Source organism: Eretmochelys imbricata, chromosome 24 (assembly GCF_965152235.1).
Source record: "Eretmochelys imbricata isolate rEreImb1 chromosome 24, rEreImb1.hap1, whole genome shotgun sequence".
Classification (NCBI taxonomy): Eukaryota; Metazoa; Chordata; order Testudines; family Cheloniidae; genus Eretmochelys; species Eretmochelys imbricata.
Genome location: NC_135595.1, coordinates 8,054,602 through 8,081,783, shown reverse-complemented (window position 1 = coordinate 8,081,783; position 27,182 = coordinate 8,054,602). Strand labels below are relative to the sequence as shown.

At 47.5% G+C, this 27,182-nt stretch overlaps 1 protein-coding gene across 4 annotated transcripts; it reads right to left on the bottom strand.

The window, feature by feature from the left end:
• SETDB1 (SET domain bifurcated histone lysine methyltransferase 1) lies at window positions 1–26,995 on the bottom strand. Of its 4 annotated transcripts, none has more exons than XM_077841544.1 (22): window positions 26,842–26,995; window positions 24,871–25,087; window positions 23,974–24,146; window positions 22,356–22,393; window positions 21,991–22,090; window positions 21,283–21,453; window positions 19,586–19,787; window positions 17,936–18,009; window positions 17,265–17,455; window positions 15,814–15,943; window positions 15,198–15,336; window positions 12,489–12,647; window positions 11,450–12,058; window positions 10,520–10,636; window positions 8,970–9,139; window positions 7,012–7,643; window positions 5,753–5,781; window positions 5,198–5,330; window positions 3,734–3,899; window positions 2,866–3,077; window positions 1,972–2,060; window positions 1–955 (listed from the first exon to the last, which is right to left on the bottom strand). In XM_077841544.1, exons 1-22 carry the CDS (start codon window positions 26,993–26,995, stop codon window positions 838–840), a joined length of 4,023 nt encoding a protein of 1,340 aa, XP_077697670.1. In that variant the 3' UTR covers window positions 1–837. The 4 variants fall into 4 exon arrangements, 3 of the variants coding, with proteins under 3 accessions (XP_077697670.1, XP_077697671.1, XP_077697672.1); XM_077841545.1 differs by having other exon boundaries at window positions 23,986–24,146; window positions 26,842–26,924; XR_013348700.1 differs by lacking the exons at window positions 1–955; window positions 1,972–2,060; window positions 2,866–3,077; ... (5 more) ...; window positions 10,520–10,636; window positions 11,450–12,058 and adding an exon at window positions 14,250–14,864 and having other exon boundaries at window positions 12,553–14,155.
• Window positions 26,996–27,182: the final 187 nt, after the last annotated feature.

Genomic DNA, 27,182 nt, shown 5'->3' with positions numbered 1-27,182 from the left:
TTCTGCAGAGTGGGGGTTTTATTTTTTAAGAAACACATCCATTGCTTTCAACAGCAGACAGGTTTTTTTACAACACAAATAGGTCAGAGAGAGGAGGACAGATCTCTCCTTTCTGCTGAACTCCTTGGTCTTCTGCTTTAACTCCAACATTGGTTCACAGCCCCAGGGCCTTACCAGCATGTTCAGCAATAGCACGGGGAAATCCCAAGAAGGTTCCTGCAGAGGATGATCTACCCCTAGTGCCTCTAAAATGCTGCCCTTTATTGTCATTATTTCAACAAGAGGGCACCAATTCTAACTAGTTGCCTAGTTTTGGGGGGGATAGGGGATTTGACATGGCAGACTTGTGTGCAGTAGAGGCTGGCTGCAGGATGGCAAAGCAGGGGAACCTTCTGTACTGCCTGCCTTGTGTGTTTCATGCCTGAATTGAGCTGTCATGATGACAGGTATTAAGTCTCTCTCAGCTAGCTGAATACCTGATCGTGGAGGCACCCCACCAAGGCAGAGAGCCATCCCAGCCCTCTGCACAACGCCAAGCCACCCCTTCTGTGAGCCTGATCATGTTGTGGTCCGTGCACCTGCAGGGATATTTTCAAGTGAACCGGGCAGCTCCAAGTTACTGTCACCAGCTTTATAACAGCTACAATGACAAACACGGTGTAATTAAAACAGCTCCCACTGAAATACAGTACATCACCCTCCCAGACAAAAGGTTGTGCAGGGAGGGTAGGGACCAGGCCTGTGGCTGAGAATCAACTTTTTCCTGGCTCAGAAGCAGAGCTGCGGGGAATCCAGGGCCAGCAGCCCCTGTCCTTCATTGTGCGGGCACCGGCATGGCTAGAGCAGCCTGCCGCGGCATTCGATAGCTCCACAGCAGCACAGGAGTTCCTTGCCCTCCACGCTGCCCACCTCGTAGTTATAATCCCAGGTCAGCTCAGTCCCGGCTCGTATCCTCCTGAGAAGGAAGGGAAGTGAGCATGTTACTTAACTAGCAGAAGGGGATGCAGTTGCTGGCCTCAAGGAAGTCTGTGCATTTCGGCCAGCAGACACAGGGCAAAGCTTATGCCTGTTGATCGGCGAGATCCGTGCCTTGGCAGTGCCACCAGCCTCAGCGGAACAGAAGCATTTCACAAGCTTTACAAGGAAGAAGCCCGTGTGACAAAGAGGTGGGTGGGGAGAGGGCAGCGTAGCCAGCGGCTATGGACCGAGACTGTTTCCCTGCTACTGCCAGACCACCACAGGGGTGCTGCAGTTGCTCTTTTTGGGAAGACCAGAAAGCAAAGGCTGGTCCAGTACATTTCGTTATAGGATTCAGAGGCAGGACAGCCTAGTGGTTAGAGCCTTAACCTACGACCCAAGAAACTTGGGTTCAATTCCTTGTTCTGCCAGGTCCTAGAGACCATTCTGGGCTTCAGTCCTCATCTGTACAAGGGGCATAAAAGCCCTGTTCTACCTCCTTAAAGATCTGAGGTGCTCATATGCTACAGTAATCAAGGCCACAGAAGTACTTGAGAGATTAAGCTTCACAATCTGTGAAAGGTGCAATGTCACTATTTCACCAACGATTAACTGGCCGCACCTTTTTCCCCAGAAGCGCGGAGAACTTGCAGCTCCCAGTTACTTTGGCAAGAGCTGGTACTGCAGGCCCTGGGGGGAAGACTTTCAAAGGCAGATGGGTGCCTAAACTGCACCTTGTGACTTTGAAAGTCTCTCCACGAGCCACTTGCCCAAGCTCACAATAAGCCAGGGACTGAGCTAGGAAGAGAAACCAGAAGCCCTGATTCCCCAATCCCAGGTCTAGTCACAAGACCACATTAGAATCCTCATGGCACAAGCCAAATACAACTTCTGAAGAGGTCTTGCCTCCTGGTGAAGTTTTCAACCTCCTGAACCATCAGGAACTAAAAAGCAACCAGCGGCGCCAGCAGCAGCCCGACAGCCAACAAAACCCCTCAGCATCAGATCACTTACTTGCTAGCGAAGAAGGCAACCCAAGGGAAACGGAGATCATGCGTGTCCACAAAGACATTCTGCACAAACAGATTGGGGCTGCAGCTATGCTGTAAAGGGACAAGAGAAGCCACTTTATGAACAGGCACTTGTGGCAGGCAGGGAACAAGCAGGCTGTGGGATGCAGTGTTTTTAAACAGGTAGATCAGTAAGTAAGTCACTGAGTCCGATTTAAGCCCACTGAAATAGGGGTTACTATTTTCTTACCACACGCACTACATGGAATAAGTGCTAAGCTATAGCTTTAGTAGCTGCGTGTATGTCACACAACCGCACTTCGCATCCGTCTTCAACTCTTGCGTTTCCATCCCCCACCCAACAGCAAGAGCAAATGCGCTCCACTATGGAGCAGCTGCTTTGACAGGTTTCACTTCCTTGCTAAGCAGGTCTTGAGTCGAGCACAGAGCGACAAACAGAATCCCGTACAAACCCAAAGCAGACAGGTTAATGTTCACCTTTAAATCACAGAACTAGAGGGCTGGGTGGGACCTCGAGAGGTGAAGTCCAGCACCCTGCACTGGGACAGCTCAGAAACGGATGTTTGAAGCGACACCGAACTCAGTTCGGTCCCTAGTGGATAGGTGTTGACTTAATAGCCACCAGAACTGGCAGTCACTGGTCTCCCACCTAACCATGTCAGCCAGAGGAGGAAACCCTCCGGGACAGGGCTGAAGTTCGAAGCACGGCAAATGGGGAACTTGCTTCGGACCCACAAGGCTACCTAAGCGAAGTGAAACTCCTGTGCAACATTTGCTCAAATCAAACAGAAGCCGAGAGCCAGACAGCCCTGTTGATGCTCCGAGAGGACACATGCACAGCACTGCCTAGGAGAGCGCGCAAGAACAGGGAACTCACATTGAGGTAACGGCCGAGGTTCCCTTCGAGTTTGGCATCAATGATATAGCAGGACTCTTCGCCGTCATAAAACTGGCGGGTGTTTTTGCGCACGAGCATGTTCTCCCCCTTGTCAGCTGATGCCATATTGGTCGACTTTATGGCAATCCCGTGAGTCGATTTGAGGGCAAAACCTCGTGTGGACTTCACTGCCACTTGCCTTTTAATGGGACCTGCCAAACCAGAGAAATCATCACCACGAGGTTTCCTCTCACTTTCTTAAAGGGATCGAAGACAGTGATAGTACTTTAGCTGAAATCAGTTCAACTCAACCAGCGCTGCCTGCTAACAAACTGTCCTGTTTCAGCCAAGACTCAAACCATTCAGGATTCAGCTTCTAGAGCTGGGACAAAATCCTGAATCCTCTCTGAAGCTGGGACCCAGGGATCCTGGAATCCCTGCTCAATGCCAGTCCACGCCCAGAAATCCACAGAAAAACAAATCGCTCTTTCTTCAGAATCTCAGGCTTAAAGTTTTCCAGACTGAGGAGTAATTTTGGGTGCCCATTGTGAGGGGCCTGATTTTCAGGAAGGGCCAAGCACCTACCTGAAGTCAGGTCCCTTTAAAGTGTCTCAAATTGGGCACCCAAAACCAGTCACTTTGAGAAACTTTAGCCCTCAATTAGAATTTAGTCTGTAGTCAGCTGCACTGGGACCAGCGTAACATGTAGAAACGGCTGTTCTGCCCCGGGCACTGGAGACACATTTGTCATCATGTTAGCAACACCTCATATTGCTTCTGAACAGTTTCTTCTCCTGCATCTGCCCTCTGTACAGAGCTCCCTGTTCAATCCCATTAGTCCTTCGCCAAATGCCCCTGCTGCACCTACCTAGCCCGGAAGAGGAATTCTTTTTATCATCAATGTCCTCTTCCTCGGAGCCAGAGGAAATCGTCTGGATGTCATCACTATCATTCGTGTTGCCCTGCGCTTGTCCTGCTGCCGGCTGGCCATTCTCCCCCTCGCTGTCCGTGCTACTTGACAGTGTCAGCACATCCTGGAAACAGGCACGTGTACCAGCATCTCAGAGGGGTTGCAATGCAAGCCAAAAGCATCGTATTACCTTCTCCAGCATGCTGCTAAAGCCTCGGAGAGTATTAATTCCCCTTTCTCCAAGGAGCTGTGCTTAAATATTGTGCCTTTCTATAGAACCTTTCAGCAACTATCAAAGCCCTTTCATTCATTAAAGCTTCCGATACCCTTAGGAAGTCATTTTAAATACACACACGAAAAAGGCAGGAACAGAACCCTGGGTCCTGGAACCCTGATGAACAGGCCTAGAGCCTTCAGAAAAATTTCTATAGCAACTTTTGGCTTGAAGACTATTTGGACAGGAAGGATTTTAGCCACCTCTGAGGTGGTACGTGGCAGCTAACAGCACAAAACAGCACTACAGTCCACAGTTTATTAAATGGGAAAAGAATAATGTTCAGGTTGAAACTGCAGGGGGAAATCAGAGAGGCTGGTTAGTAACTCCAAGGTGGAATTTGACCAGAACACTGGGAGGTAACATGCCTCCCCTCGCTGCGTGAAATAAGTTCTTTAATGACCACTAATGGTCAGAAGTTTGGTTTCATCAACTTTTATAATAGCAACAAGGGCTGATTTGATTAGCTTCCTTTTTTATGTTCTGCAATTAGGAGTTAATGATGCAAAAAGTGTTTTGATTTAAAAAACCCCAAATTCAGTGCATAATGTATGAAATATATGACACACACAAAGAGCTAAGGATCACAGAACACAAGTGGTTGTCGTGCAGCCTGGAGTGAACGATCTCTTACAAAAAGAAATAAGCGCCAAGATCCATCCACGCTCGCTGGAATTGTGAGAGATCAACCACATGGGATAGGTCTATCTGACCCAAACAGATGCTCAGTGTCCTAGGGGAAGGCATAAGGAAACCTACGGTCCCTCTCAATGTGCCCTAGGGACAATTCCTTCTTAACACTAATTCTGGCAATCATCTGAACACCACGCATGGAAGAGTCCCCACAGCGGAATCCCTCACCCCATTTAGACCAAGTCACTACAGCTGCTTTACCATAGCGAGCCAGAGCCTTCAAAACCCAAATACAGGTGCCTGCAATTCAAAGCAAACCCTGGAAAGATGTAATCACAAGGAACTAGCAATCATAATCCACTGGACTGGGGGCTGGCTCTTAATCAGGCTGGAGCATGTAAAGCTCTTGAGTTTAAAGAGAGCCTCACACCGCCTACCGTTTTGCAGTGCAAACCAAAAAGCCCACAAGGCACAGGCCAGTCTTCAAAGATCAGGCCCTAAAGCACGATTCTTACGTCAGCCGCTTGCTGGGGAGGAGCCAAGTGCCTTTTGCTCTGATGCATGATCGTCTTGCTTGGTGGCCTCCGGATCCCCTCGAGTTTCATAGGGCTTGGATTATAGCCATACACCTTGCCTGTCTCAGATGCCCTGGAGGGGGCAAGAACAAAATAAGTCACACACGCCGCTTCCTAGTCATCTCCCCCACCTGTCCTAGGGATACTCGGAAACACAGTGATGCCCAGGAGAGCTTCTAACACAGAACTGGAGAAGGTAAGAGACGCTCACAGCTGACTGTATAACTTGCTAATCTACCCAGTCCAGGTCCATGGCCTAACATGCAAGGGCTTAACCAGCCTCGGTAGTAATGCAGCAGCTTTCCCGGCCCCCTCTGTTGGCATGGAGCTGGTTTCTCACTCATCTACCATGGACCTCCCTCACTGGCTGTACACAGAGGCTAGCTTAATTACCGGGGAGGCATCTACATGCGACAGTGATTGTGTCAGTAAAGATACCAGAGAGCACTGGTAAACTGCAACGTTTCACTCAAATTCAAATATTTCAACACTTACAGCGAAAGCTTGTTTGGCTCTTCAGATTCCTACAAAGTGAAAAAAGTAAGAGACAGTTAACACCTCTTCTGCAGGCTGCATTTCGCTTTCTGTGAATATAGATCTAGCATCTCAGAGACTTGAAGTACTGTAACCCACTAGCCATAAGACCCAGGTGCTATAAACAGAGACTGTTCTGGGGACTGGTTTCCACCGGATATACCTTCATCTGGGGCTTTCCAGCCTTCTACAAGGGCTTAATTTTCAATCTCATTTCCATAAAGTCCACTGACGCTGCTCAGCACAGGTTTGGGCCTTAAATCTGTCCTCCAGGGATTAAGTATCTTACAATAGGACACTTCACCTTCCCGTAGGAGACTATTCCACGGTGCAACAGATCAAACTGTTACGTCTTCCCTGCATTCTTCCCTTTCTTAATGTCATCCATTCCTTCGAGTAATAGCCCTTGGATCACTCCAATCCCTCAGTGCTTCTACCCTTCCTGTTAGTTGCCGCTTGGCCAAGTAATTAGGTATTATGCAAATTAGCACTTGGGTCTTTTGATACTTCTCTACTCAATGCTGCAATTCCCTTGAACAAGTTTAACGTGTATGCTGTAGGAAGGATGATCTAGCACAGGGGTTCTCATCCTTTTTCTTTCTGAGGCCCCATATGCAATAACTGGTTTTCTGCATATAAAAGCCAGGGCCGGTGTTAGGGGGTAGCAAGCAGGGCAATTGTCTGGGGCCTTATGCCACACAGCCCCCATGAAGCTACATTGCTCAGGCTTCGGCTTCAGCCCCGGGTGGCAGGGCTCAGGCCTGGGCTTCAACCCTATGCAGCTGGCCCTGCTTGGCAGCCCCCTTGAAACCTGCTCAGGGCCCCCCCAGGGGGCCTAAGACCCCTAGTTGAGAACCACTGATCTAGCAGAGGGGGCACTGACCTGGGACTGAAGTCTTGGCTTCTATTTCTGGCTCAGTGACAGCCTCCCTGTTTGACCCTGGGCATGTCACTTGCCTTCTCTGCGCCTGTTTTCCCACGCATGCAATCAGGAAAATGCTTCCCTACTTCACAGATACCAAGGCGAGGCCGGCTGTACAAAATGGCACTGTAGCCTAGCTGAACACAGCCTTGGGATCCAGGAATGCTACATGGCATGGCTGGTCCAGGCATTCCCCTCCTCTGCACCTCACCTATAAAGAGGGGTGCTGATGCTCCATCTCCCCAGAGACTGGGAATGCCATGTACTTAGAGCACCACCACATCAGCCTCTCTCTTACCTCCTTCTTCTGCATCTTTGAGTCTGCATCCAAGCCAAAGGCCTCCTTGCCCCCAAGCCCAGAAGTGGAGGGCTTCTCTCGGTCACCCAGGACTTCCACTTTGCCTGCCTTGACCTCGCTGGCCTCGGTCATCTTGAACGAGGAGGCGCTATCATTGTCCTGGAAGCTGTCCGACATGCTGTTGGAGCTCAGCCATGAGGCCACTTTGTTTTTGGAGGTCTCCTCAGACACGGGTAGTTTGCAGGCGGCGGTCACGGCGACCTCGTCGTGGCTGATCTGCCTGGTGAGGCCGGAGTCCTTGGAGGCTGTCTCAGACAGGCCATTCTCCTTCTGGCCCCGGGTCTGCCGGCGGGTAGCATAGCTGCGCCACACCGAGCTGGTGCTGAAATCCTCGTCCTTACAGAAGTTGTCATCAGAGCTGTCCTCGTTGGACTCATCCTGCTCCTCGGTGCCGGTGTTCTCTTCCTCTTCATCCTTCAGGTCCACGCCACTGCTGTCAGAGGAGCACTTGGCATCGCTTTCGTAGCCCTCCTTGAAGTTCTCCACGCTCTCAATGTGATCCAGGTTGGCGAAGTACTCGTCCCCCATCTCCAGCCCTTCTTTGTCGGCAAAGTCGTCCGTCAGGATTTTCCCTGGAAAACGAGCGCGGCATGAACTTTAGTGGGTGTGTTACCCCTTCAAAAGGAAACAGGCCTGGGTCTACTCCCAAGCTATCCTCTGAAAACAAAGCAGGCTATGCCTGTGGCTAAGGCAAGGAGGGTTAAAACAGCTTGGTGTGCCTGAGATGACCCTGGTTGACCCCCAAATCAGGGAGCTGGAAGTATAACAACAGCTGAGTAAGGCCGGTGGAAAGTTTTCCACTGAAGCTATTTTTCATTGGATAATTGGATTTGGACTCAAGAATTTAAGTGAAAAAAAAAAAAAACGGCGTCCGGCTTCCATGGAAAAATTCAACTTTGTTAAAAAAAACAAACACCAGAAAACAGAACTTTTAATCTGAAATGCCACCACGAGGCCTCATGGGAGCTGCAGTTCAGGACCTTCATGTCCCTATTCTCCTCTACATGCTGGGATCCCCAGAGGGACTACACCTCCCACAATGCAAGCACAAGCAAGAGGAGGGCCCATGGTGTGTCATGGAAAATAGTACAGCCAGGAAGCCCAGCCCACAGAGAGTGAGGGCTCTGAGGCACTGGGGCAGCATTTCCAATCTGCCCTACTGCGGAGCTTCCCCGGCAGGTCACTGAAACAAGCTGTAAAGCCAGCAGGGAGAACCTAGCCCTGTTTAAGGCCCTTTTTTTGTTTTGTTAAACCTACTGCACTTTCATGACTGCATGAAAGCCCTACCCAGCCAGGGACGCTCGGAAGAGAGGACTGATTAGCCAGAGTGTCCAGTCTCTACACTGGCGACGACATCTGGAGTCACGTAGGCCAAGAACACAAGTTCGTATAAGAAACTAGCACTGAAGCAACATCAACACTCAATTATTAGCAACCCAGTGCTCGATTGTTTAAACAAACAGGAAGCAGGTAGCTATGTCTGTGCAATGCTGCTGAATTAATGCCGCAAGGGAAGCCTTCGCTCTAGGCAAATGCTTCACTTTTCAATACTGGCATTGCAGTCACCATGGTTTCTGTATTTCCTTGTTTACGGGGAAAGGCAGGGATGAAACTGCAATGCATCCTTAAATGAGTTTAACATGCACGCGAGGAGGTCTGTGACAATTCTGTTCACGTCTGAAGTTCTGTAAAAAGAAAACCGAATGCCGGTGTCATTTTACATAAATATTTGTTTTGTTTAAGAAAGGGTAGTTTAGGATTTCTGTGACTGTTGGCGATAGCAGCCCAGTCTAGTAGGAGCAGACATTTCATAAGACAGATCTGTGTTAGTCGTGCCCGATTTTAACCAAAGGACTTCCAGGTGGATATTCAGTATCACTGCGGCATGGCACCTGTACCTGCATAGATGCAGACGAAAGAGCCCTTGGCAATATCATCAAGGCAGCGGATTCCCCAGCCTTTGTTCTGAGTCTTGAATAGCTGGAGTCTGACTTGGAGTCCATGTTGTACCAAGCGATTGGTGCACATGTTTGTGTTGCATTTGCATCTCTTGTTACATTCATAGACTCTGGGGAAGGGAAAGCAGATGGTTATTGCTGCAAGTTTCAAAGCCCAGACTGAGCTCTTAAAATCCCCCCAAACAGAGGAGAGACTAGGCCACTCCATTTGCCTGGTTTCCTTTTGAATCTTGCCATGTTACATTAGCACTGCCTGGGTTTTGTGCATGTGATATTTTGACAAACGGGGAAATCCCAGCTTTCCGCTCTAGAGGGCGCATAGCATTGGTACTGCTTGTTACAAAAACTGATATAAAACCCACTCAGGGCAGTTTTCCCAGCTGAAGAGCACTGGACCTATCCCTGTTAGAGGTAGAAGTGGACAGAAGTCCAGACATAACCCTGTATCTGAAGTGTGCTTTTGCTGTGTAGAGAAAAAAAATCATTCAAAGTAAATCACTTGCCATAAGATGTGAGTGATTTCTAGTGACGTACTGGGGGATTTGATACACCCCATGTAATAAGGCTGGATCGCTGTAGACTGAAATAATGCATAATTACTTTGGTGCAGAAGCCCCCTGCTTTCTCCAATGCGTTTGTGTTACTAATACGAATAAACACATAAATCAACAGTACATTGAAAATTCAGGGACAGCATTACTATAAAAATAAACCTTAACTGCAGTTGACCAGTCGGTCCTCTACAATTTAGCAACTCTTCTACGGTACTCGAGTGCCTTCCATTAGAGCATTAAGCAATGTGACAGACGGCTCCCACTGATTGCATTCACCACATTCAGCAACATTTCAGTTCTGCAGTGAATCTGAAGCGGTCACAGAATATCCAGCCGGCTGCATTTGAGTGCCACAGAAGCTGAACCCCTCCCTGGTGCCATGTCTAGGACCAATTTGCCATGGAGCCTTAGCAATATCTTGGACTTGAACAGTCAAATCATCAGAGGTGCTCAAAGTGCTTCACAGCTAATTTCATTTTGCAAGAACACATGAAAGGAAGAATTGCACTACCCCCACCTGGCAAGTGGGGAAGTTTCTTAGAGGCAGGATGGTGCACTGGTTATGACACTGGGACTCAGGAGACCCAGCTTCAATTCCCTGTTTCATCACAGACTTCCTGTGTGACTAGGTGCAAGTCACTTAAGCCTGTGCCTCAGTTTCCCCATCTGTAAAATAGGAATAACGTAATGCCCTATTTGTGGGGTTGGGTTTTTTTTTTTTGTTGAGAATACCTCACAATTTTAATGTAGTTATTCGGTAACTACAGTGATGAGAGTCAGACATGTATTGTCAAATGCCAGGAAAAGCAAAAGCGAAAGCCAGGAATACAACCCAGGAGTTCCGACGTGTACGACTAGCTCTCCAATATGTTGTCAGATTGACCATATTGGTCTCAGAAATCCAGCTTAACAAAAGCACAGTGCCACTCTACTCACCCTGTCGGGAGGCATTCCTCCAGCCTCTTGTGCTGGTAGCCAGAATTGGGGTTGATCTGCCCACCGGGGGTGCAGCCTGTTGCTTGGACTGTCAGCTGGTGGCAGGCACATTTAGATCTGAAGTCACAAAGCCCCCCCCAAAGAAGTCACACCTTTCAAGTCACATACAAATGACGGGGTATGAACATTTGGGACTCTCTGCCAAGGGCAGGACTCTTGCTATACAGTGTTACAGCAGGTCACTTTGAGCCCCCCCTCCTCCCCTCAAACTTACTCTGATGGCAGGTTACCTTCAAACATTGGCTTGCAACAGAGCCCCTGTCCTGCTGCACAGGCTCAGATGACTTGAGCCACACTGCAGAGCCAACTTTTACCCCAAACATTTAACATTGCGTCCCCAAAGGAGCTGCGGTGGCAGGACACTAGCCAAGAGCAATCCTGAGGCAGTGGGATCTGTGCCATAATCTGAGACCTTGGTATGTGCAAAAGAAATTAGAACAAGCAAAATGCTATTGTGGGAACCCCCCACTCCATCAGCGGGGGCCACCAACCCTAACCTGCATCCGCACCAGGGGAAACGATTTTTGAGACAATCGGAAGAAACAGGTGGATTTTCGAATACTTGGGAATCGGCTGAGAAACGGTAACTTAAGTCTCAACCTTACGAGAGCAGTGTTACTGACACACTTTTATAGAGCATTCCTGCTGCTGCAGCGAGTTGGGAGGCTCAAGCCAAGTACCCCAGAACTGGGGACAGTGTTCTCCATGGGGAGCCCTGGCCTCTGAGATTTGCTTCCTTACCACCCCCCACATACTATGTGCAACCGAGCCAGGAGCTGGTAACATTCAGGCCACGCAGCAAGGCCTATTTGCAGAGCCTTTCCTCAACGTGTGGCCCAGAGATGTGAGGAACTGCACAGAGTCACCTACTTGTCTCGGCAGCCGTCTTTACAGTCGCAGCCCACGAGGAACTCCCAGCCGGTGTTGATATAGACTCCTTTCCCCGGGATGCGCTCCTTGCTATAAGCCACCTGTGGAGGAGGGGTAGTGTCTATCTCATTGACGCAGGACAGCGGCACGTCCTCCTTGCCTTTGGTGATGTCTGCAATGTAGTAGAAGGGCTTGTAGGGCTGGAACTTGCGGTCCACCAGCACGTAGGGGTCTAGGCAGAACATCTCCAGGAAGAGGAAGTCACAGTCCGTCTCAAAGATGTAGCGCTCAATCTCCTGCATGGTGCGCAGACACAGCCCGCACGGCGTCTTGTAGATGACGTGGAAGCCCATCTTGCGGTTGACGCGGCGGCGGGCAGTCATGCGCCGGAAGTCGTAGAGAAGCGGGATGAGAAGGGGGTTCTTGCTGCGGTACTGGTCGCTCCGGATGGGGCGGACCCGCGACAGGCAGGTGTAGCTGCAGACATGGGGCAGGTAAAAGAGCTTCTCCATCGGGGCCCGGTACGAGGGCTCATTGGGCACCCGATCCATCATGCCGTGGAATGGCTGCACCGCACTGCTGCCTGGCTGGCCACTGGAATAGCTTCCACTGGAGAGAGACAGACAGCAAAGAAGATACACTAAGGATCCTCCCCCCTGGAGAAAGGCAACACTAACAGCTTGATTTGGCACATGAAGCCCTCCTCAGAGACACCGTAAGATAGGCTCCCTAGGGAAGCACCACTGACTACACTGAGCAAAAAGCCACAGGGAATAGGGGGATGACCCTACAGCGGCTGAGGAGGGACAAGATTTTCAACTCTATACCGGGAGCTGGCTAGCACACCTGCACCATTGTAAAGAGAGAACAGGTCTTTTGATTATTAGTAATATCACAGCACTTAAGAGCCCTGGTCATGGACCAGAACCTAACGTGCTAGGCGCTGTACAAACAGCACACATTCTCATGTAAAATATGCAAGAGCCTAGGGATTCTGCAGCATGCATGTTAAAGGGAAACCAGACTAGAGCTTGCTTACCGATATTGCTGGTTCACTGCAGCTTTCCCCATGGGAGGAGTTTCACTTAGGACAGGAGAAACAGGTGAAGAGTGTCCAGACCCCACAGAGCCAGGACGGAAGGACGTGCTTTTCTTGGCCACTTGCTTTCTGGACTGAGCCAGCTGACTTTCAGGGCTTCTATATAAAGGAAGAAGAACGGTGCACGATTTCAAGACTAGATGCTCTCATGAGTGGCAGGGGTTAACAAACAGAACCTGGCACCTAAAACACTCTATGAAAATTCGTGATCCTGCCCCACACCGCAGCAGAGCTCAGCCCTCTACTGCCTGCCAGAAACAAACTCAAGAAAAGATTTTGTGTGATGGTATGATTCGTTCAACTCAATAAGATACATACACTGTAGGGATCCCAGGTTGAATATAAAAACTACATTTAAAAAATGTTGGCATACAGGGGATTTCTGGGGAGTGGGGCAGGTGCTTGAGAATATTATACTAATTTCAGGCGTTTCAGAGAAACCTGGACAGCCGAAGATCCGTGGGCTGGCAGACTAAAAGCAGAGCCCTTGGAATCTGTATTGGGGGCACTTTTCAGCATCAGTGAGAAATTAAAAAGCGTTCCAGTTGTAATGCTCTCCTTACCATATCAGCTAGCAGCAAGAGTGAGGGGAATACAGGTCTCCTCTCTATATTGCTATTGAGCTGCATGAATCAATTACAAAAGGGAAGCCCAACTGCTGAGTGAAGTAGAACATCTATACTGGAAGATGCCAGGCGCTCAGAAGAGCAATTAAGTCTCATTCTTTGCAGAGATTATGGCAATTTCCAATCCAAATTACACACTGACTGACAGAACACACTACACGTGAAACCAACCATTGTATGTCAAACATTGGGGGAAAAGGGGGCAGAGGGGCTACATTTATATAAGACAAATTCTAAAATCCAGGACCAAGAGAAATGTTTGTGAACACTTAAATCCAGGGGGAAATGGCTTGAAGAAGAGATTGTTACCCTGCAGCACTTGCAATCCCAACACTGTGACATTGCATAAGAACCTGAAAGTGAAAGACTAGAAATCAAAACAAGACTAGGCAACGTCAGTAAACTAGGAGTACACAAAGACACGAAGGCAAAGATGCCATTCTTTCAGTTTTAATAATCTTAATCATAATCTTAAAAGTCTTTACTAGTAGGATTTTTTAACCCAACCATGCCCCTTTGAACAGCAGCAATACTCAAAGTACGGAGTCTGTTTTTAGTTTATACTAGAAGCTAACGTCTTTGCAGCACTTTGCTGCACTAAAGGCAAAGGGGCTTAGAACAATAGCTGTAGTCCGAACCACTTGTCTGCAACTATGTGCTTTGAAGACAGGATTAAAAAAAAAAAAAAGATTTAAGATCCCAGAGTGTCTTGCAGCCACGGCAATGACTGTTCTATAACAGAAGTGTGCAGCTCGGACAGCTAGAGGGAGTCTGTATCTTGTAGTTTAGTGTAATAGACTTCTATCAGTCTACAGGTAGTGCTGCTGTCTATCATTCCTGTAGCCTCCTCAGTTAGAGTTACTTCAATGGCAGCAAAGAAGTTTCGATCTTGTCCTGAGGACGTGGCCCTGGGAGTGGAGAATGAGAAGCCAAACTCTGTTCTTCAAGGTGGAGAGGACACCACTTGGGAGTAGGACTCACCTTGGCAACGAAAAGAGGAAGAATGAAACTACAGCTTGGATTCATGAGCCTTGGGAAAGCGTTAGGGTTAGAGTGGTGTGGAGGGGGCATTTACCAGTTGGCCACTACGTTCAGGGCAGAAGGCTTTGTATTACACTGGCTTTCGGGGCTACAGGCAGCAGCGTAGACTGGGTTACTTGCATGCTGCTACGTCTGGAAAGAATCTCGGGTATAATGCTCGACTTGCTGCACTGGTTCACTACAGCTCGGGCACTTCTTATCTCCCTTTTCCCCATGCAAAGCGGCACAGTCATAGCAGAAGACATGTAGGCAGGGTATCATGCGTCCATAAATTCTGATGGGAAATCCACAGTGGTGACAAAAGTGAACAGGGACGGTATCTTTTTCTCCTAGGAAGTTTATCTTGAAGTCCCAATACACATGCTCAGGAAATCTTGCGTTCTCCAACCCACAATCTCCATTGCAATGTTGCTTCTCTCCTTCGTCAAGTCCTCCTCCGGCACTAGGCTGTGCCTCTGACCGTGTCCAACTCGTGCCTCTTGCAGCGGAAGCTGTGTGTTGGATTTTGTTGGAGATTGGCTTGATCAGGTCTGGTCCGTGACCATCAAGACCAACCAATGATTCTGAATTCTCAGGGCCTTGTAAGTCAGTGAGGTCCATGAGCCGGTCAGTCCAAGTTGAGGAATGCAAAGCAGCAGGGGGCCAATGCCTGGATCGTGACATGAGGGAGTAATTCAGAGAAGCAACAAACTTTGTAACTTGGAAATATATCAAGTGTGAAGCATTAGGATTGAACAAGGACAAGAAGCTTTACTCAATGGGTACTGTGCTGTCAGCCTCCCCGCCCCAAGATACTCATCAGCCTTTATCTACCGTCTCCCCACACTGGAATTAAAACAATTGTGCAACCAAGAAATAAGCCAAGTGATGGAAGAAACCCACACCAGAAGACTCCTTCCCACAGGAAGGGATGGAGCCAACTAAGAACTGGAGATATTTGGTGCAGCAGAGAGAAAAAGCAGAGAATTAATAGGATACTTACTCCATCTCAGCAGGCTGTGGGGAAACAGATGGTGCAGCTAGAGACATTGCTTGGACTTGTTCTATAGGTTTAAACTGAGTACTGGTTCCTGTTAATTCTTGCGTGTACTGTACTACAGGCCCTTTGCTTCTCACAGCACCTGGTGGAAGAGAGAATCTCTACTTCAGCCAAAGATTGGTGCATTAATTAACTACATGATATTGGGAGATTCCAGTTACCGCTCACAGAAAAATGTACAATTGAATTGTGAACAATTGTTAAACAATCCAATCTATTCTTTGGAAGGACTTCAGGCAGACAACCACAGCTCTGAATATCTAGCACATAGCAACGTTGCAGCTAGTGGGAGAAGCGTAGACTCAAGAAAGGTTAAGTCCACATTAGCAAAGTTAAGACAGCAAGAATCCCATTTTCTAGTGCTGCAAGACACCGGTGTTGCCAATTCTCTCCAACAGACTGGACTCTTAATGCAACTAATTTCCTTGCCAAGTCTTTAAACTAGCGAATGATGGGCCAATCTTGTAGCCCTGATTTGGTCAAAGCTTCCATTGGAGTCCTGCCTGAGAAAGCAGTCTAGGTTCGTGCCCTGAGACAGACACTTGGGGGAGGGACATACCAACATTGGGACGAGTCCTCATCTGCCCTCCTTGTTTCTTTTCCAGAGTGGAGGCCGTGGAAGTTTTCATGCTGAACATAGGCTCCAGACGTGTGGAACCACGGTAAATCCATTCGCAGCGTTTGTCGTCCTGTGGCAGAGAGAACATTGTAACATTCACAGCATCTGTCTGAGATTCAAGACAAGAAGTGTGTGTTTAAGCGGACGTCAAGATTTGAAGTATATATTAAAAAAGTGCATGAATGTTACGCTATGGAAACAGTGTATTAAAACGCAGAATTTAAAAACCATAGTGCACAGTGTGCTCTGAATCACACAACAGGACACGTAAGTCAAACGCGTGCAGAAGAGCTGGTGCTCTAGAGGCACTGGATGTACAATACAGAATAGAGAGGGTGAGATTTTTACAGCTAGAAAGGGAGGGTGCCAGCACTAGTTAGGAGACTCGTGCAAAGGAAAGGTAGAAGATGGCAAAGCTGGCAAAAGATACAGTAAGGACTGCGTTCTGAAGGGGAGGACTAGGCGCTTCCATTTAACGGATGGCCTTGCAGCTAACGCACTGGATTGGTACCCAGGAGACCTAGATTCTATTTCCAGCTCTGCCGTCAACTCCTTGGGTGATGCTGGGCAAGTAATCTCCCTGAGTCTCCGTTCCAAGAACAATACTTTGTTGCCTTAAAAGGTGTTTGAAGGATAAATTGATTAGTGTTTACCACCAGGATTTCACATACTATGGAGCCCACACAATACCTAGATAAGCATGGAAAGAGACAGGAAATCAGGGAAGGGAGTTAAGCAGAGGGAGGGGTGGGGAACAGTAGTGTTTACTTTCTGATAAGACTATCATTTAAGCTTCTAGTCAGTTTCACACCAGTTCTCTCACACTAGCACAGTGCTCTTATGTTTGGATTCAGGAGGCCACTGGGAGGAGTTTACAGTCAGTCAGAAAGAAGCCAAAACAAAGAACTTCCCATAGACCGTTAAAAAAGAAAGAAAAAACTTGTATTGTCTATTTCAATTTGAACACACACATCTATCTGATACAGAGCCTAAAAATTAGACATTTTTAGGAGCACCTATGTGACCTAGGAGCCAAAGTCATTTTTGAAAATGGGACTTGAGTGCTTTGGAAAATTTGACCCACTCTCATTTTAAATATAAAAGTCTCTCAGGTGGCATCTCCAAGTCAACCTACAGCTATCAGACCATATTCCATGCAGAACAGAGGAACTGCCAGCCTGGATCAGAGCTGAGGCCCATTTAATCCAGTATCCCATTTCTAACCATGGTCAGTAACCAAAACACCTTTTAAGTCACTTCCCATGGCAAGGAAACTCATTTTGTCCAGCCTGACCTACTGGAGAAGGAAAGTCCTCAGCCCCTGATTGGCAACATCTCAGCAAAATAAACTCAACCTTCCCCTATTCTAGGGGTAGGGAATGCTTTCATACCAGGAAGAGGATTTTGACCAGACTGCCATCCACTTCCTCCACTCTGGATTTCCACCAGGTCCCTTCCCATTCTGTTTTAATCAGCTGGCCGCTCTTCAGCAATACCATGGGACGGTTTGGGTAAGCACTGATGTACTCCTCTATGAAATCACGACAGGAAACGTCTTCTATGTCTTCCCAGGTCTTCTTTACTATTAGGAAAGGAAAAAAGGGGAGAAGGCTTTTACAAAGACCTTCTCCGCAGCCTCTCCGGTGATATTCCAGATGGATTTTAGTTAAAACAGGCAAGTGAACAAGGACAGTCTAAAAGACAATGAGGGATCATAATAGAGTGATTACTGTAGTGCAAATACTTGTAATCAAAAATAAATATAAAGTGAGCAATGTACACTTCGTATTCTGTGTTGTAATTTACATCAATATATTTGAAAAAGTAGAAAACATCCAAAAATATTTAAATAAATGGTATTCTATTATTGTTTAACAGTGCGATTAATAGCGATTAATTATTTTAATCCCTTGACAGCCCTAGTAACATTTGATTGTTACGTTCTGCAGCTTCTCGTGCACAGCAAATCTTTCCAGGCAAAGTGTTTAATTCCAATGCTAGGACAGAACCCAGCTAGAGTCCTAGCAAAGCATAGAAGCTTGCAAACAAACGGAGAACTCACATGGCCTGCAGATTGGGTACAGCTCCGATTGAGTGACGTAAGAAGCATAGCCATCATCGAAGAAGATCAGGAACCTGGAAAATATATTTAATATGGCTATGAAGCTGCCTTATGTGATGAGAGTAGTGTTCATGAATGTAGCTGAAGACACCTCACCCACAGCCTGTTTGTATTACCATAGTGCCTCGGAGCCCAAGTCATAGCCCATTGTGCTAAGCACTGTACAGACACAGAACAAAGAGATGGCATCTGCTCGAGAGAGTTTACAATCAAAGGTATCCGATACTTCCACTTCCTCTCCATAGATCGGAACAGTGGAGATATCACACTACAAGGGAATCCTTCCCACTTAGCTGCAGGGGCTGTGGAAAGGAGAAGCAGCGCTTCCTTAAGAGAGGCTCCAAAGATACCTCAGCAGCAAGAAGCAACAGCAGGGCAGGGATCCCAGCCAGGACTTCTTCCCAGCCTTGGATATGAGCATGGCAGAGAGAGAATCCACCCTCCCATTCAACAGTACAAAGCTCTCTGCCTCAAACCACAAGAAGCTGCAGCCGCTCCCACAGACAGGGCTTACTCCCCAGAGGCAAAAAGCACCCCCCAGCAGCACCTCTGCACCCTTGAAACACTGACATCAGAGCTGTGCTCCACAACGGATCGATGGTCTTCAAGTGGCATCCCATACCTAAACAGAGCATGCACCCAGGAGGGAGGAGTTTATTTTCTAGGCAGTTCGGGTAAGCAGAGGGGCAGTTAGAAATAGTTTGTGTTTGCAGAGGAGGAGAGGAGAACAAAACCAAACAGGAACCAATCCCTGGAATCACTTTTTCTGGGGGCCGGGAGTATTGAGATTACAGGGGCTATGGATTTATAGAGTGGACCGTGGTAGCAGTTTAATGGTATACAGTAACACTACACAACAGTTTTAGGACAATAGCATCTAGTTGAAGTTATATTACAAGGTTTTCTCTCCCCCCCACCCCTCTCCTGCTGGTAATAGCTTATCTAAAGTGATCACTCGCCTTGGTTATCATACACATTGTAAAGCGAGTGATCACTTTAGATAAACTATTACCAGCAGGAGAGTGGGGTGGGGGGGGGAGAAAACCTTTTGTAGTGATAAACACCCATTTTCTCGTGGTCTGTGTGTATAAAAACATCTTCTGTATTTTCCACAATATGCATCCGATGAAGTGAGCTGTAGCTCACGAAAGCTTATGCTCAAATAAATTGGTTAGTCTCTAAGGTGCCACAAGTCCTCCTTTTCTTTTTGCGAATACAGACTACACGGCTGTTACTCTGAAACCTGACACTTTTTGTTGTTGTTGTTGTTGCTGTAGCAGTGTAGACATACCCTAACTCCTAGACCCTGTAGCAGGAGGGTCATGGCATTAGCAGGTGCGATTTGACTCTCTCAGAAGAAAGTTGCACACAGAATAGCAATTCTGATTGTGTGATTAGTGGGATGGGAATGCTTCTCAGGTGATTCAGCATCAAAGATCCAAACCACTTCACTAAAAAGCTGGTTCGCCCAAATTCACAACAAGGTTTAGAATCCGAGACAAAGCCTCAACTTCACTATAGTCTTACTATTCTACATACACTGCCCCCAAGACTGGGACCACCACTATGGAGGAGAAGGTTGTTTAATACCTCAGTTTATTCTTCATGTTTGGCGTTTCGGCCACGATGCCAGCATAGAGCCAGACTTGATTCCCATCCTTGTATTTGGCCACAACCCGGCTTCCGACGTAGAGTTTCTCGGCAGAGGGATGATAGTCATACGCAATGTGATTGCCAGAAAGCAAACTCTTCCCTTTGTTGTCGAATTTCACTTTGAACTTCTTACCAGCACCTGAAAGGTGTTTTAAAGAGGGCTATGGTCAGTGAGAATCACATCACTTCACACTAACATCCCACTACCAAAAAGAACATCAGATTAGATTATAAAGCAAGAAGTGACCATTGCAATCATCCAGTCTGACTTCCTGCATAAAACACAATCATGGGACTTCCCTGTATTAATTATCCTTTGAACTATAACATATCTTGCAGCAAAAACATCCACTCATGTCTAAGAGCCAAGATAGAAACACTTAAGATGAGTTTAATTCAGAAGATTACTAGCAAGACCACATCATTTATCATCCCTAGTTAGAATATTTTGCATTTATCCAGTATCTTTTCATCCAATGATGTAAAAGCACCTACAAACGTTCAACCTTGGCACCCCAGTGAGACACTCAAGTATTATGCCCTTTTACACAGGGGGGAAAATGGCACAACAATTTGCCCCACCATCCACGATTTGCCCCGCCATCCACTCCATGATAAAACAGGGACTAGAATGCAGGAAATCTTGACGAAACTCCTGTTTTAAATAGAGAGCCCATGTTACCTCCAAGTACTTTTGCAAATATTGGAACACACACTTATTCCATTACTACTGTTAGCTCAACTGCAGGAACAGTTCTAGTAGTAAAAACTAAACAGAAGTTTTGGGAAAACATAAACCCTCCTGCTTCAGACTATAAAGACAACCTCCAACGGGGGTCAGGAAGAAACTTTCCCTGGGGCCCGACTATCCCACATCTGCCTCCTGCAGCGTTTCTTGCATCTTCCTCTGAAGCAGCTGGTCAGTATCAGAGACAGGTCCCGTGAATAGAAGGATGAATATTCTGGTCTGGTATAGTAATTCCTATGTTCCTAACAGTGTAGTTCTGCCATCTCAAGGACACAAGTTCTTAAGAGAGGAAAGATACCAGAGTCTGGCCAACCCTGAGCTAAGCGATGCTAAAACAGAAGGTTCAGGTACCTTCCTCAACATCAGGTATTAGCAACAAGAAAACATTAAATAACCAGTAGATCGCCACTGATCTTTAGACTCCTTCTTACCCGAAACAAGCTGCTCTGATCTACAGCTGGTGACGAGAGCAAAGGACTATGTATTGAAACTCAAATATTTAATCTCTTAATCTGAAGGAAAGATAAGATGGCCCTAAGGATATGAAGAGCTCGGATATGGCGACATGTAGCAGCAGAAAACCTTAAGATAGCATTTCACTTGTAGGTGGCAAGTTCAAAACCAGGCCAGATGGGAGTGTAGTTGCCATGGCAACATACAATACGCCGGCCACTGCAAGTCAAATAAGATGGTAGTCCAAATCTAGTTGACAAGGCCACATGGCAGTAAACTGCACTGCTACTCCGCTTGCTGTACTTGTTCTGTGCACGGAAGATTGGCAATCTAGCACACGTTGGTCACTAAATTCACAATGACGCTTCGCATATTGCATTCACCTCGAGACACCACTGGCTAGTTTACAGCCAAGACTGTGGGACTCACTCACCTACTGCCTGGATTGCAATCAAAATTCCTTTGTGCCACGTCTTGGTCCTTTTCTTGCCTAGGATACGCATACCAACCACCAGGTCACCATCATTGCTGAGGTCACCCCCAGCGAGCGCAGAGCTCACCTGCTGGGATGCGCCAACAGAGCTCGGAGGAGAGGATAGCCCATCTGTCAAGGAGAGAACAAAAAAGAGAAGTCGAAATCACTTTTCAAAGCAAACTTCTTACCTGTGTAACCAAAAACCACTTCAGCTTAGAGCTGGACAAGCTAGAAACCTCATTAGCTTGCCACCATTTATGCTATTTCACTCAGCCTAAGCTAGTTAGTTTCACTTTCAGGTTCTCATGCTCCAGCTCAGTGATGTTTGGTTGGCAAACCCTGCAGGGTTAGGTGTAAACTAAGCCCTTTTAACAAAAAACACAGTGTTATGAAGTGTTGCTATTACTATTAGGGTTTGGAAAAGATTGTCAAGAGACAAAACCTAAACTTGGGGCATGAACCACCTGACAGTTCCTTCAAGCAGGCAATTAGCAAAGAAGAGACTATGGTCTTTCTGTAACATTCTAGAGATGGATTATTGCAATCCTCCCAATGACTTTCTATCTCAGAACAGCCTTGACCTGTCTTTGGTTGAGATAAAAGGCCTGGGCACATGGTTACGCCAGTAATGGGACAGCCCTCTCACTCTCTCACACACAAACACACCTTTTTGCAGGTCCTGGGCATTTGTTTTTTTGTTAACAGCTTCCATAAATTTCTGAACATCTTGGGCAGACTTCCTCATCGCAGCCATGGCTTCTCGAAGCTACAGGGAGGGAAGAAGGAGGTAGAAATGAAGACGCTTTTCAATATAAACTTTTTTTTTTTTTTTTTGAGGGGTTGCAACTTTAACATGATTCGTTTGTCCTATAAGTTTCTCAAGGCAGCAAAACTCAACAAAATGTAAGACTGGCAGCTCTCCAGAGCAAGGAGTACCTTTTTTAATGTTTGCCCAGTGCCTAGCACAACCGCACCCGGATTGTTACTTGTAATACAAGAACGCATTACAAAACAAGTCTTTTCCAACTCACCAGGGTCTGATCCTTTGAGATTCTGTTACTTGTTTCACCTATATTTAAATGAAAGAAAACAGAAAAAGCACTTGAAGCTTGGAACTGACGCTGGAAAAGAGTCTAAATCAGACCACAATCTCCTCCTGCCAAGACACCAAAGCAAATTGAAGGGGGCAGAGGAAAACATCCATTCCAAAAGGAGAAATATAATTTAGAGTATAATTCTTTTACAAATGTATTAGAAGATCCACTCTGTTAAGCCAAAGATTTACATTGGTCATTGGAGTGGGCCACTTAAGACAAGTTTCACAGTTCCCATGAAATCCAGCCACCTCTGAGGTGAAAGGCACCATTACAGAGGGATAATTGGCACACAAGCGTTGCGGTCAACAGGCAAGGGAAAGTTTTGGGACAGAAGACCTGGACAGGCCTTAACTCTTAAGAGCTACAGAATGTTTACAATCTATGCAGGTCATCCAGAATCTTAACTTCCAAGGACTCTCCCAAGAAATACATGCACAGTAATCTTAATAAAAAGAACAGGAGGACTTGTGGCACCTTAGAGACTAATGAATTTATTTGAGCATAAGCTTTCATGGGCTACAGCCCACTTCATTGGATGCATAGAATGGAACATATGGTAAGAGGGGTGTGTGTGTGTGTATATATATATATATATATATATATATATATATATATATATAAATAAAAATAATCACACACACACAGAGAACATGAAAAGGTGGAAGTAGCCATGCCAACTGTAGAGGCTAATTAAGATGAGCTATTATCAGCAGGAGAAAAAAAAACTTTTGTAGTGATAGTCAAGATGGCCCATTAAGACAGTTGACAAGAAGGTGTGAGGATACTTAATATGGGGAAATAGATTCAATATGTGTAATGACCCAGCCACTCCCAGTCTCTATTGGAACTCATTTTATATACCTAAGAATGACTGGAGGGACATGCCAATCCTTCTAGGGTTAAAACGTGTAGTTCCAAGAAGTCCTGCTATTTCAAAACTGAGGCTTATACTATTAAGCCATCCCTCTTCAAACAGGAAGTCCTTATAAACAGAATCTCAGGATAACTGAGGGCCACAGCTTGAGCATGCACAACACCTAGTGATTTCAATGGGAGCTGAGTGCGCTCAGGATCTCAGCCCATGACCCAAATTTTGCCTCATTTTTTGAGGAGAGAGGATTCCCCAGGATCCCCTCCCATTTCATCCTTCTCCTTCCCCACCAGAAAGCTGTGCTTTGGGATGAGTTAACTAGCCCTTCTGGCTGTTGAGTGCTCCATGCAGCTTATCTGCACTACTCCTGAGACAGCAGGAGAATGGGGAGGGGGGGGGTTGTCATTTGAGAGCTTCCTAATTTAACTCCTTTCAATTCCAGGAACAAACGCACTGACCTCACAAGAACCACTCTTTATTACACTTCCCACAGACTCCATGGGAGTCTCCATCTGGTCTCCACAGCCTGAGGAACAATAGTCCTAATGCATATTCTTTAGGATGTTCCTTCACCAACTCCTGGTGCTTAACTTGAGTTGACTGTTATTCTTTCCAGGGATACATTTTCATCTCCCCCACCCTTCACCAACCCACTCCCCAACGTCATATGGAACACTGAACTGCGCTTCCAACCCGAATCAATACTCATAACATCGTCGTCATCCTCATCTGGGATTTCGATCACTTCCATCGGCTTGGAAGCCGAGTCCTCATCTTCAGAGCTGCTCTCACGATACTGAAGGCCCAGCTTGGAGTAGAGATCTTTTACCAGTATCTCGCATTTACCAATGGCTCTGCAGCGTATTGGGGGAAAAGAGGGGCAGAGAGAAAGCTCCAAGATGAGTACAGCTGTACCCCACCCCTCCCAGAAGGAGGAGAATGTTTTGCACAGCAGTACCTGCTACATTAAGAGGCTACTCAGCAGTTGTTGCCATCACTAGCACTAAGCAGAACTGTGACTTCACCTCAGTAAACAAACCATAATTAGGGGTTGGACAAAGGACTCAAAGCCACTACAGAACGTGGCTTCGCACGATATACACACAAACAGATACCGAACCATATAAAGTTAGTGAACACTTCCGAAAACTTGCCTACACATCACGCTGCAAAGTCAGTGGTAGAGATGGAAATAGAACCCGAGGGCTCGTCTACACTACCGCATGGGGTTGATCTAAGATACACAACTTCAGCTACGTGAATAGCGTAGCTGAAGTCGAAGTACTTAGATCTACTTACCACTGTGTCTTTGCTGTGGTAAGTCGACAGCTCACGCTCTCCTGTCGACTTTGCTTGCGCTCCTCCTTCTGGTGGAGTACCAGAGTCGACAGGAGAGTGGTCAGCAGTTGATATATCATGTCTATACGAGACTAGATGCGATAAATCAACCCCTGCTGGATCGATCACTGCCCACCGATCCAGACAAGGCCTGAGACCCAATTCCCTGTTCCAGAATGCTCCTTGCTACCTCCACTAACTCACTGTTCAACACAAAGCTGCCACTACAAGTGTGCCCACCTCGAAGCATCATTGAAGAGCTGGTCGACATATGCCACTTCTGCTTCTTTCTGTTCCACGCTCTTTTCCAGCTCTTCCAGCTGCTGTTTCCGCTGCTTCACACACTCAAACTTCTCCAGCTCCTCATCAATGAATTGCTGGAGCTCTTCCATAGAGATCCCCAACTCTTCCATCACTTCTTGCTGCAACTCTGTTACTTCCGGAGAATCCATTTTTGCTAAAACCAAAGCAATAAAGAAATATGAGACAACATGTAAGGTTTCAAGGTTTTCCTCACACACACTGTAAGCCACAGCCTATGTATTTTACAATTATACTCTCCTGACTGTAGCAAAAGGCCTCATAAGCATATGAACATTAGAACATAAAAGCAGCCATAGTGGGTCAAACCAAAGGTCCATCTAGCCCAGTATCCTGTCTTCCAACAGTGGCCAATGCCAGGTGCCCCAGAGGGAATGAACAGAACAGGTAACCGTCAAGTGATCTATCCCCAACAGGTGCACATGAACTGGTGCTTAACTTGAGTTGACTGAACGTAAAGATGGAATCAATAAAATGTTCAACATAATTTAAAATATCATGCCTTCCTCTCGAAACAAGAAGCTACACAGAATATGACTATTCAGAATGCTGCTTCCAATACACCAGTGACAGAGTAAAAAGAAAAGGAGTACTTGTAGCACCTTAGAGACTAACCAATTTATTTGAGCATAAGCTTTCGTGAGCTACAGCTCACTTCATCATATGCATCCAATGAAGTGAGCTGTAGCTCACGAAAGCTTATGCTCAAATAAATTGGTTAGTCTCTAAGGTGCCACAAGTACTCCTTTTCTTTTTGCGAATACAGACTAACACGGCTGTTACTCAGTAACAGAGTAGGAAGAAGGAACACAAAGCTAGTTTTTCCAGCTAATTTTGTTTTGTTTATACAGAACCTTTAAACTGACGCATCTACATTTTGGGTTGCTGGAAGTGGTTGTAAATGAATTAGGGGGCTGAGGGGCCCTAAAACATCTAGAATTTCAGTTTGGACAAATTCTCCAAGCCTTCTGAATTTTCAAAGTTTACACCTCACCATCCTTCCCCTAACAACCCCCAGCAATCCCCCTCGTAGCCATCTGAGACACTGCTGGGCTCGCTCCCATGCTAACACAAGTTCTACTTGCCTAACCAAAGAGAAAAAGATACCATAACCCTTCGGTTGGCATCCAATACCCCCGGCCTACGTATATGAAAATAACCCAAGACTGCTCCCTACGCATCCATCCATGTAGAGAACATGGATCATCACAACAGCATCTAGATACCGGCCCCCAGCTTCCCAGCCACACAGCCATCCCTCCATCCCAGAACACCTGTCTTTCCCCTATGCCATCCCACTTCCTTTGCCACTTCCTGGCTCCAGCCACCTTCTCATTACTTCCCTGACTCTCCTGCTCACCCCCTGGTCCCATGGCTCCGGCCTCCCCCCTGCAATCATCTTCTGGCTCCCCAGCTCTCCCCTCAACCCTTACCTCCAGCCCCCTTGGCTCCCTAAGGTCATCTCCTCTCCAGGGCTCCTGGCTCCACCCCCACCATCTCCTGGCTCCCAGCCCTCCTTCCACTGACTCCCTTAAGCCATCTCCCGTCTTTTAGCCTCCCAGAGCCACCTCTTATGCGTCTACCACTCAACCAGCTCCACCCGTATGGCCCCCACTCCAGCCCCCCTCCCCCAGTCCCACTCCCTGGTCCCTGCCTCCCCCATCAGCCCCTGGCTCCCCAGAGCCGCCCGAGCCCCTTCCCCAGCTCATCCCCGCCCCGGGCTCCCCAACCCCACGCCTCCAGAGACCATGTGCCCCGCCCCAGCGCGCCCCTGGATCCCCAGAACCCCCGCCTGACCTCCCCCATCGCCCCCCGAGCTCCCCAACGCCCCGCCTCCAGGGAACTCCCCCCCATCTTTCCCTTCCCACCCCCGGATCCTACAGCCCTCACCTCTCCCCGGGGGGGGGGGGCACTGTTTTTGAGGTGCCGCCGCTGGGAGCGGACCGGATGGGACCTCACGATACTTCCGGCGACGGTAGCCCGCGAAGCCCAAGTCAGCTCCGATTGAGAGCGGGACGAGAGCACACGCGCGGATACTGCGCATGCGCCAATGACGCCTGGGGGTGGGGTGGGGGGCTCTCTTAAAGGGCTAGCGACCCGTCGCTCTGTTTGGGCCGGTGCGCATGCGCTGGGAGAGCTGCGAGACCCTTGTTGGAGGCGCCGCGTCAGCGGGCTGAGGCTTCTCTTAAAGGGGCAGGGGGACTTGCCCGAGATCACACGGCGAGTCAGTG

Excerpts from the sequence above, each read along its gene's own strand:
- SETDB1 (XM_077841544.1), bottom strand. The coding sequence starts at position 26,995 with ATGCGCAGTATCCGCGCGTGTGCTCTCGTCCCGCTCTCAATCGGAGCT. Across the intron at positions 12,059-12,488 it reads GCAGTGAACCAGCAATATCG|TGGAAGCTATTCCAGTGGCC; the intron begins GTAAGCAAGCTC and ends GTCTCTCTCCAG. Across the intron at positions 10,637-11,449 it reads AAAGACGGCTGCCGAGACAA|ATCTAAATGTGCCTGCCACC; the intron begins GTAGGTGACTCT and ends TTGTGACTTCAG.